This window comes from Silene latifolia, chromosome Y (genome assembly GCF_048544455.1).
Source record: "Silene latifolia isolate original U9 population chromosome Y, ASM4854445v1, whole genome shotgun sequence".
In the NCBI taxonomy this organism is placed as follows: domain Eukaryota; kingdom Viridiplantae; phylum Streptophyta; class Magnoliopsida; order Caryophyllales; family Caryophyllaceae; genus Silene; species Silene latifolia.
This window is the reverse complement of record NC_133538.1, coordinates 449,272,226-449,284,262: the sequence shown is the minus strand read 5'-3', so window position 1 is coordinate 449,284,262 and position 12,037 is coordinate 449,272,226. Positions and strand designations below refer to the sequence as shown.

General features: G+C 35.7%; 1 protein-coding gene across 1 annotated transcript; it reads left to right on the top strand.

Annotated features, from left to right (window-relative positions):
• Nucleotides 1-967: 967 nt before the first annotated feature.
• On the top strand, nt 968-2,386 carry LOC141632770 (uncharacterized). Its single transcript, XM_074445283.1, has one exon. The coding sequence runs from the start codon at nt 968-970 to the stop codon at nt 2,384-2,386; it is 1,419 nt and encodes a 472-aa protein (XP_074301384.1).
• The last annotated feature ends 9,651 nt before the right edge of the window (nt 2,387-12,037 follow it).

The following is a 12,037-nucleotide window of genomic DNA, read 5'->3' as shown; positions in this document are numbered from 1 at the left end:
TAGGGATATAATGTATAATATTAAAATGTAAGGGTACAACCTAGAAAACTTAAAAATTGGAGTATACACTGTAGAATATCCTATTGTTTTTTCATTTCTTCAACTAAGATGTTGACATATCTATATGACTATATGAATTGTACGCGATTCATATAAACCGGGTTAAAAATAGGATTGCTGGCTAATTAATAACTTATCGGAAAAATAAATACTTACTTCTTCCGTTCACTTAGATTTCATAAGTTTCATTAATATACATCGCTCATATATTAAACAAACATATGGAATCTAAATGAACGAAGGAAGTACTATTTCATTAGATTTTGCTTCGTATTAGACACATCGCATATATGTCTGTAACTTTATACTTAACTATAAACATAACAACAAGTTTAACTTAAAACGACACTATCCGTAAATCCTCCCAAAATATAAATGGATCCAATAAAAAACGTAAGGGATTGAAAGAGTATCATATAGTGGATAGAAAAACTAACCACACACAATTTTTACACAAATACTATCCTACAACCAGTTGTATACTAATATTGTACAACCGCCTCAAAGTTGTTGAGTTCTTACACAAAGCTGTTGAGCTATTTTACAAGTTATTGAGCTATTTTACGAAGTTATTGAGTTTAATAATTATTTTGTTAAATTCAATAACTTTGTACCATAACTCGATAATTTTGTTAATAAAGCTCGACAACTCTGTATAAAAGTCGTTTCTCCTAGATGCCTGGTCAAAGTTGACATTAGGAAAGCTTTTGACTCCTTAAATTGGGATTTTCTGGCTTGTTCTATGAAATTGATGGGTTTCCCTCAACTGTTTACTGATTGGGTGATGGAATGCATTAGTAGCCCTGGCTATTCTCTTAAGATAAATGGTGATGTTACTGGGTAGTTCTTTGGCTAGCTTGGATTAAGACAAGGGGATCCATTGTCCCCCTCTCTTTTTGTTTTGGGTATGGAAGTTCTCTCCAAATACCTTAGAAATCTTTGTCAACATCCTCATGTTTCTCACCATCCTAAATGTCATGCTCTGAACCTCACTCACCTAATTTTTGCTGATGATCTCATGATCTTCACCCGTGGAGATTTGCCTTCTGTTGCAGCTGTCTCTGATGCTTTACATGAGTTTGCTCAAGTCTCTGGACTATTTGCTAATCCTGATAAAACTAATGTCTATTTTGGTAGGGTCCCTCCTTATCCGCAGGAAAAGATTCTTAACACTACTGGTTTTACTAAGGGTTCTTTCCCTTTCAGGTATCTTGGTTTGCCTCTCAATACTGTTAGGCTTTCTACTGCAATGTTTGACCCCCTTGTTATAGCTGTTCAAAAAGCTGTCACCCACTGGTCTGCTCATCTCCTTTCTTATGCTGGGAAAGTTCAGCTCCTTAATTCTGTTGTCCTTGGCCTGACTACTTTCTGGTGCTCTAGTGTTTCCCTTCCAAGGCATATTACTAAGAAGATTTCCAAACTCTGTAAGGACTTTTTCTGGGGTATTCATTGTGGTGAAAGAAGGCATGTTTTTAAAAGTTGGAAGGACATCTCCTCTCCTCTTTCTACTGGGGGCTTCAATATTAAAGATCTTGAAGTTTGGAATATTTCCCTCCTGAGCAGATGGGTCTATTTGCTTGCTCAGAATCATTCAGGGCTTTGGGCTCACTGGGTGCAGCATTATACTTTCAAGGGCTCTGATATTTGGCACATTCAATCCAAAATTTACTTCCCTTATAGTTTTAAAGCTATCCTCATTGCTAGAGATTTATTACTCAGCAGAGCTGGTAGCATTTTTAATGCTCAAACTTTGATGCATAGCTGGTCTGCTGCAGGCAAGATGTCTTTACATCATGCCTATCTTTTCCTGAGGAATGCTCCTGCTGCTGGGCCCTGGACCTGTTCTCTTACCCATTCCAGCATTTCTCCTAGTCATAAGATCATTTGCTCCTTCGCTGTGCAGAATCAGCTTGCTACACTTGATAATCTGCACAGAAGGGGCATTTGCCATGTTAGAAGATGTGTGCTTTGTGAAACCAATTTAGAGACTTGTGACCATTTGTTTTTCCATTGTCCTTTCTCTCGAGCTATTTGGCAAGCTTTGTTGCATTGGATGGGCATTCTTCGGCATGGGAAAGGTCTTATGGAGGAAATGCTCTATAGAAGCTCTTATGGAGTAAAGCATTGGAGACATGTGTGGTTTATGGTCTCTCTGGTGGCTGCAGTTCATCAACTTTGGGCTGAAAGAAATAGGCGCATTTTTCAAGGGACAAAACAGCCGTATAGGGGGCTTGTTCAGAAAATTAAGTACCTGGTTTCTGTCAGGATGTTCTTATGGCACTCTCTTCCTGACTATAAACGTATAGTAGCAAGCATTTGCTCTTAGCAACTGGTGTGTTACCTTTGTTAGTAGCCTAATTGCTAGTGGATAGTCTTGCAAATGTATTGTAATTTCTCTCTTTTGATTGAAATGATAAATCTTTTGCAAAAAAACTCTGTATAAAAGTTCAACTACATTGAATAATATAAGTTGTATATTCAACCAGTTGTATAATACATTAAATGCAGTTTTTAGGGATTGTAATGCATTACTACACAGACCTTGCATTGGTGACGCTTTTTCAGGCGTTTTTTCGACGCTTTAAAGCGTCGGTTTTTTTATCGACGCTTTATAAAAGCGTCAATTATTGGGCCGTCGTTATTTTTTGACGCTTTTTTAGTAAATAGTTATGACGCTTTTTAGCGTCTTGATGGACTATTGACGCTTTTATTTGTCAACAAATGTGACGCTTTTAAACGTCTTCATGGACTACTGACGCTTTTAATTGTAAACAAAATTGACGCTTTTAAGCGTCTTTGGTGGTTATTGACGTTTTGTTTGTCAACAAACTTGACGCTTTTAAACGTCTTCATGGACTATTGACGCTTTTAATTGTCGACAAATTTGACATTTTTAAGCGTCTTCAGCGACTATTGATGGTTTTATGTGTCACTCGATGAGACGAAATTAGGCGTCAACTATTTATATATTGACACTTCTTCTTGTCACGGTATAATTTCGGCTTTTTGATTTCTGATAAAATTGTACGTTGAGATTAATTAAATACACTTATAAATAATATAGTACTACTAGTTATCATTACAAAATCATAAAAAAAAACATAATGCAATATACTCCGTATATAATTAATAACGTACCCACGTACTTTTATAAATAATCATACGTTTGATACATATACCATCTCCATCACAAATACTATAGCTAGCTAGCATTGACAATATAACTAATATAAACTAGTACGTAATTTATAGTACGACAAAATCAAAAATATCAAAAGGGATCCGGAAGATAGTAAAAGTTCAAAAAATCGTAAAAAATGCTACGTAACTAGCTAGACAAGGACACTGAGTATGGTTTGAATGTGGTAGGGGCTTCAATTATTTAGGCGTAATGTCAAAGAGACTTCAATCAACATATGAAGGCGCATCATCAATCAACATTTGAAGGGGCATCATCACCATCTGATGAATCTGAAACCTATAACGGGCAAAGAAAATATAATTTATATGAATATATTTGATTAGTACATATACACTTCACAAAAATGTTTCAAAATTGTGCTGAATAGAATTACCCATCGAAAGGTAAGAAGAGAGAAAATTAGCGAGGGGATGAGACTACTAAACAATATTCAGATTCAGCTCAATAAAGCACAAAAACAATCACAATCTCGGAAAATTATACCGCAAGAAAAACTTGATTACAGGACAATTAACTAAATATCGTTAGAACTCCCAATAATAGATATAAGTTAGAGTGGGAGCACAAACTCCAGCCAATTACAACACAAACAGCACCCACGAGGCACAAGCAAACCGCGAAACTCAATGGAGAAGAAACATGACCTACTCACAGCATTTATTTTGGTCAGGAATGAGTAGCGAGGAGGGTGAATTCCACACATTAAGCGGCATTTACACTAAAAGGCTAAATGTGCATAGTGAAAATTAACGTCATGAATCTTTCCATTCTGATAACATCGGAAGACTATTACAAAGTAATTTCTTCCTAGGTGTTGAGAATTTTCTACCTTGTATCATCACTATGCATTATAAAACATTCTAATAAGATAATAGATGGCGAGTTAAAAAAATATACACTAGTTGATTTTTATAAAATTTCCGAATATATTTTAGTTAAAACTTGACGGTAAAGAGGTCTGTTATAAGACATTCTCAAGGCAGTCTCATTCCTGGAAGAATATAAAACTTAGTGGGGAGGTTGTATGTCTGATGATTCTATCCCAACTTGAGCATTATATAATTCGGCTACTTGAACAATTCTTTTGCGTAAACTGTTGGGAATAAGGAAGAAAAACCAATCTTCTTGACTTATAAAAAGTCTTTCACTTGTTGCCCACGATTACATAAAATATTTGAAATTTTTTGATGAAATGAAAGTGAGATACTAACTGAAAGGCAAGTAGATAAGTAGCATTGTGCAGTTACTGTCAGCCGTATGCAGACCGACACAAACCTTCATGTTCGAACACTGGAATAGTGGGATGTATTGTTATGCTAGTATACTACCTGAAGTCAAGAACCCAATGCAACTGCTGCAACTGAAAACCCAATCCAACTGCCCAGTTTCAGTCACATTATATTGTAGGAGGGGAAAAGCACCGGCATTCTACCCTAAGTCACTGATTCAGGGGAAAAGCACCTTCTAAATTGCATTATGACCAAGCTATCAACAAAAGAAGCAAAATTACACATGAATGCAGATTTAATGAGGGATTCACCAAGCCCAATTCACCAAGCCCAATTCAATGAGGGATTCATCAACACCAAAATACGTCGGGAATGAGTAGCGAGTAGGGTGAATTCCAGATATTAAGCGACATTCCCACTAATAAACAAAGCAAGGCTCTCGGCCATGGCAAAAAAAAAATATAAGGAGAAGTAAAAAAAATTACGCATACCTGTGTACTGCCCATGTTCATGTTCAAGACTGATTTTGCCATGTCTATAACTTCAGTCATAGCTTTTCCAGTACTAAAGAGGTCCAGTATTTGAGCAAATTGTGTCGTCATTTTTTTCAACAGTCCATTACTCTCATCGCACTTGGTTTTTAGCTCTTTATTTTCCTTGGTCACATCATCCACGACCTTCTTCATATTTTCTAAGGCTAGACTACTACTGGCTCCACAACCAAATAGTAGCCTGTGTACTAGCAGCCTGTGTAGTGGTTACACTATAAACTTGAGTTGATGGAGCTGATGGTGTAGCAGATGAGATGTTGGTAGTGTGCGGACGATTAGTAGGAAAGGGCAATGAAGATTTGGACTTCAAATGATTGGTATGAGGCGAAATAGGAGGTTGTGTAGTAGGGGCTTGTGTAGCGGCTAAAACTTGTGCCGATGAGCTTGATGTAGCAGAGGTGTGCAGGCGATTAGAAGCAAAGGGCGATGAAGATTTGAACTTCAAATGATTGGTTTGAGGAGGAATAGTAGTGTGTCCCATTGATGGTCTAATTGAAGATTCTTTCCAAATAGGATTTAATTTTGTAGCAGCAGTACCTGCTTGTTCCGTAGCATTAGAAGGCGAACAAGTGGTGGTTTTAGATTGGAAATTTTGTGGTTGTTGTACAGCTATCCTTCTAGATGTAGTGGCTTGAATTGGTGAGATCAGGTGAGTTTTTTTATGAGGTGATAGCTCGGTAACAGGATGTTGGGCATTTTTTTGATCAGGGGTAAAAGTTTTCAAATGTTTGTCAGTACCAAGGTATGATGCTCCATCATTTGGAGGATGAAATGGTCCCCATCTTTAATCACCTCCATCAGATGCAATTTCGGAAGACAATGCAACCGCTTGAGTATTTAATTTTTTCAGTTTTTGCACTTCAACCTCCTTCATCGTTATCTGAGCCCGTGTTCTTTTGCTTCGATAACTCATCATTAATCAAGTGACCTTTCTTATCCTAAAACAATAAAAAAAATATCAGTACACATTAACATAAATTAATTACAGTTAATTGAAAATATACGTCTATGAAGCGCGAAAATATAAATGAATGCATATGTAGTATAATATAAACCAAAACTAGCAGCCTCTATAAGAAATGTCATCAGCATTATTAGGATAAAGAAAATGCCTAAAACAATGTCATCCTAAAAATACAACTTGCAGCACGAAATTATTTTACTTACAACAAAATCTCGCCAGTTTCAATCAAATCTCTAGGCTTAGTCCTTATTACATGCAGCCAGCCTTTATGCATCTCATCTTCAACATAAAAGACTTGCTTTGCCTGTGATGAGAAAACAAAGGGATCATCAGATAAATTTCCGCCTGTGTGCATCAGCTTAGAAAAGTTTACACACACACACTCTTATCTGGATATGATTTTATCCCTTTGTGTATGTTTACCCAATCACAACGAAACATTACAACTTTGTACTTTCCAAATTAATCTAACTCGTAAATTCCTTTAAGCTTTCCATAATATATATGTCCATCGGTTTCAACCATTATCCCAGAATTCTGCGTTTTTCTATGTAGCTCGCGATCCACTATTTGAAATTTGTACCCATTGATCATGTACCCGGTCATTCTTTTACCATTTTTAGTTAAGCCGCCGGCCAAAGCTTTTCTTAATTGTCCTTCTTTGGTACTAGTATCTAAGTTTTGAACCTAAGAACGTTAAGAAACAATGATTTAACAATTATTTTCATAAACTGCTGACTGTTTTAAAAAATTTCTGAAATATAAGGAGAAAACCTGAATTTGAAGCCAATCTGAGAATTCATTGATAATCCAATCATTTTCCTCACTTGGGGTAGAAGTAAGGTTATTCTCGTGCTGCTTTTCAAAAAGAAATTCACTTCAATCAATGAAAAACATTGTACTTAAGAGACATGTTAAAAACTGAGTAATGCCCGACAGAAGAAATCATACTAATATATACTTACTCAAGGACCACTTTCATCTCATTCGAATGAAGCAAAACATAGCTGTGTTCTTGTTTTAAGCTTTTGTCATCTAAGCGTACTTTTTCTATCACTCCAATCACTCTACCACCAGATTGGTACAGGTAGCAATCCATGTCTTGAATAACATCATCATTTCTCTTATATCTGTTATAGATGGTCTCAACACCTTCAAGATATCTTGAACAAAACGTAATAGTCTCCTCCAATATGTACCCCTCAGCAATCGATCCCTCTGGTTGGGATTTGTTTCTCATATATGATTTCAAATGAGCTAAATACCTTTGGAAAAATGAATTATTATTGAGTATTATATTGAAAAATAACTAGCTAAACAACAGTCCAGGTTTTTAGATATGTACCTTTCTATCGCATACATCCATCTATACTGGACAGGTCCACTAAACTTCACCTCCTCTACTAAGTGTATTAACAAATGAACCATGATAGTGAAAAAGGTTGGCAAAAACTCGATTTCCATTTGACAGAGTACAAGGATAATTTTTGATTGAAGAGCATTTAACTCGTTGTAATCAAGAGTTGGAGAACACAAAGATTTGAAAAAAGAAGACAAGTCCCCAAGCAAGTCGATAATTTTTGTGGACTTGGATGCTCTTAATGCTATGGGTAGGATATCTTGCAATAAAACATTATTGTCATGGCTCTTAAGATTAGTTAGTCTTCGTTGTTTCATATTCACGCATCTAGAAATGTTTGACCCGTACCCATCCGGAACTCTAACTTTTTGCAAGACTTTTAAAAATCTGTCTTTTTCCTCGCTGGACATAGAGTAGGAAGCTGGAGGCATGTATTTTCCCCCATTAGGCAAATCTTTAAGCCAAATATGCCTCTTTACACCCAACTTCTCAAGATCCTTTCAAGCATTCTCATCATCTCTACTCTTATCCATATCCAATAGTGTACCTAATATATTGTCACACACATTCTTCTCAATGTGCATAACATCTAAATTATATCTTAGAGGATTGTGCTCCTAGTAAGGCAACTTGAAAAACACACTCTTTTTGTTCCATAAATTATCAGTATTGTCATCGTCACTGTTAATGAGGACATTTGTTGACTCGCCTACTTTTCTAGCTCTATTTTTCCTCTTTCGACGTTTTTTAGACTTGCCATAAATATAATCAATCCCTTCTTTTTGTCTCAAAATATCATACCCAGTAGCACAAATTGGAGCACTACCATACTCTATAGTCCCATCAAACAAACTTCCTTGAGAGCGATAATTATGGTCCTCATCTAACCATTGCATATGTCCAACATAAGAAATCTTACCCCCAAACCTACCAGAGTTTGCTGAATGAGTGCAACAAGGACAAACATCATAGCCTATTGTACTCCATCCCGATAACATGGCATAAGCAGGAAAATCATTAATAGTGCTATGTAAACATGCTCGTAATTTAAATTCTTTCCCCTCATAAGCATCAAAAGCATCAACATCATTCCATAACAATTCTAATTCATAAAGTAGGGGCTGCAAAAACACATCGATATCAATACCAGGACTGGATTTTCCAGGAATTATGCATGACAATATAAATGACGATGGTTTCATGCACAACCAAGGTGGCAAGTTGTAGGGTATTAGAATAACTGGCCATGTGTTGTACGTAGTATTCATCAAACGATATGGATTAAACCCATCAGTAGCTAGTGCTAACCTAACACTGCGAGGATTAGATGCAAATTCAGGATAACGAGAATCAAATTATTCCCAAGCTAAAGCATCTGCCGGGTGTCTTAGTTTTCCATCTTTTACACGATCTTTATGATGCCATCTCATGTCTTCTGCTGTTTTTGGTGAGTTGTATATTCTTTGAAGCCTAGGAATGAGGGGATAATATCTCATCACCTTAGCTCCTTCACCTTTCTTTGCTTTACCTTCACCATTACTTGTTTTCCATCCTGATGTGTGGCAAACATGACACTCCTCCTTTTCGGAAAATTCCCCCCAATACAGCATGCAGTTACTTGGACATGCATGAATTTTTTCATATCCAAGGCCAAAGTTATTAATTAACTTTTTCCCCTCGTAATAAGATGATGTGAATTCTCTGATTTGGGGAAATGCTTCGAGTAGAATTTCAATTAATTTATTGAATAAATCATTAGACCAATGAAACATACACTTAATATGAACCAAGTGTAAAATAAAGGACAATTTTAAGAAAGTTTGACATCCTTCATAAAGTTCTTCATTTGCGGCCTCAAACAATCTTTTATACTTTGCCTCTTCCTCAATGTTGTTTCCTTTTGATGGTTTATTAGATTCATTATGAGATTTATCACCATATAACTTATCAGAGCCATACTCATGATCTGAATCATCATTATGACTACATCCCATAGATAGATCATCAATATCGCTATTTTTCATGTGTGACTGTGAGTGAGGAAGTTCATCATTAATTCCTTTAGAAAAGTGTGAAACGTTAACCAAATTAGCTGCATCGAATAGACCACTCATATCATCACGACCTACAAATGATCCTTTACTAGTGCTACCAACATCAACACTAGTTATATGATCAAGAACATCCCCTTTACCATGCCAAATCCAATTTGTATACTTTTGATAAAAGCCTTTGAACAAAATATGCCCCTCTACTTCACTAAGCGGCAACCAATAACTTAATTTGCAATTTTTACAAGGACACTTTGTTTTTCCTTCTGTAAGACTTTCTTTAACTATCGCAATAAATTTCAAACAACCATCTATGTAGTTCGAATGGTCATTTGGCAATGTAATCTAACTTGTATCCATGTCTACACAAACAAAAAAACCAGACACGCCCATATTGATTAAACATGTATAGTATTTTAATACTCGTTGTAGAAAAAAAAACATTTGATAATGTCCCAAGAGTACAAGATAAATAACGACTAATCATGAAACTGTAAAAATTATAACGTTTTAAGTATTTTAATACTCATTGTATGTTTAAGTAGATAAAGAAGTGAACATGGCTTAATTAACTAGAGAAAATAGACTTAAAACGAGAATCATCGAAGTTGATCACAAACAATAAAAACTCCAATAGGAAACTAAACAAAAGAAGAGAAGAGACGAGAAGAGAAGAGGAAAGAATTATTTTATTTGTGGTACCCGATATCAAAAAACAGATGAATCAAAAACTACGAATCGCAACCCTAAATTTTGCGAGCAATCAACAGCACACTTGAGATTCAAAATGTAAAAAGTTATTACTAATAAAATATTGGAGGGTCAGACTTCAAAGAAAAAAAAGTGATTCATAAATTGGATGTTCACACTTATAAAAGAAAAAAAAATTACTAAAATTTCTCATGCCGGAAATATGGTAAAAAAGCTAGCAAGGAGAACTAATAAGCAAAATATTGGGGAAAAGGAAGGAAGAATCAGTAAAAAAACGGAAGAAGAAGATGTAAACTGAGTAGGTAAGAGTTTGAGCAAAACAACAAGTTAACGGAGTTTGACGTTAAACTTAGCTTAAGTCACATTTTGGAGCTATTAATTAAGTTTAGTGGTATACCGGATGATTCGCAAAAAAGCGGGGTATATGGTAGAAAGTAAAAAAAAAAAAATCGGAGGGAACATCGTAGAAAACCCAAAAATTATTCTCTGAACCAAACTTTGGTTGAAGCCATATGAACAATCTTAGGGTGTAAGATAGTCTTAGTGTATAATTTGCGTCATCTTTTTCTATACTGACAAGGTCAAAAATAAGTGAGAGCAATTGCTATACTGACACTTGCGATTAGAATTACTGATATGTATGAATTTTGAAAGTGCAGCAAGTCTGATAATGTGTGACATGATGAGAGATTGAAAAACTCAACCTGCTCATTATATGATCAAGAAGTCAGACTCAAGTGGAATACCCCAGTACAGATACTCCCTCTCCATTCAGCACTCTCGGGTCATACAAAATAAAACTCCTAATCACTCTAATGGTCTTAGTATCATAAACTTACTCCACAAAAGATAAGTCGTACAAAATAAAACTCCTAATCACTATTCACAATTAACTCCTAACAACCTTTCACACTGAACTACTAAGTCCTAATGTCTTACATTAAACGCTTTCTGAATGAAACACAGCGAAAAGTCCATGAACAAAGAGAAGCTAATATTGAAGGGTATATCACTTCTCTTATTATCAAAAGCATTAGCTAAATTCTTTTCCTCTAAACATAACATACACATTTGAAAGACCAATGTCCAAAAAAAAATTGGATCACACGGATCACATATATTCAGGCCATTGTCGATTTGTGGTCAATTAAGAGGATACAGTTATACATCTATTTACCCAGCGAAACATGAACCTAGGTTTTTTTATCACCACCTTTAAGTCATGTCTACATAAGCAATAATAACTAAGGCCTTGTTTGGATAGGGGTTTGGAAGGAAAGGGAGGAAAAATTGATCCTTCCATTTCCCTCCTACAAGGCAAAGTGTACAGCAAATTGTACAGCAGTACCACATAATTTCTATCCTCACCAACAAGGGTGTATTTTTTTAGGGGTGGAAGTCAAGGCAGCTGGTAATCTGCAATAATAGTGGGCGGAAGGGTATTACAACTTGGGTAGGGGAACCTGTCATCTGCATCTGAAATGGAAAAAAGCTGGATCATTACTGAAGTATTGTAGCATTATGTTCTTTAGTTATTTAAGTTTGCAGATGGCCATCTGACCGAAAGGTAATGTGATTATTTAAATACACTTTAAATTTAGTTCTTAGTTTTGTACATAGGTAAACCTGAATAGCCCTTGGATTATCCTCAAATACTATCACCACATGGTCTACAACGGACCAAGTTTCAGGTAATGTTTAGAACACACAAAGGGACATCTAGAAATAGCAAGGGCACATGAAACAGTGTTTATTTTAAAACAATAGTTCCACCCTTCGATTATCAAGCAACACCACAAATGCTATCTCAAGTCTCAGTTATCAATCAACACCACATATGCAAACTAAAATCGTTAAACCCTACCTAAGGCAAGAACTATCTCTAATACCCAAAATTAACAAACTAATC

Coding starts and splice junctions, on each gene's coding strand:
- LOC141632770 (XM_074445283.1), top strand. CDS start 968: ATGGAAGTTCTCTCCAAATACCTTAGAAATCTTTGTCAACATCCTCAT.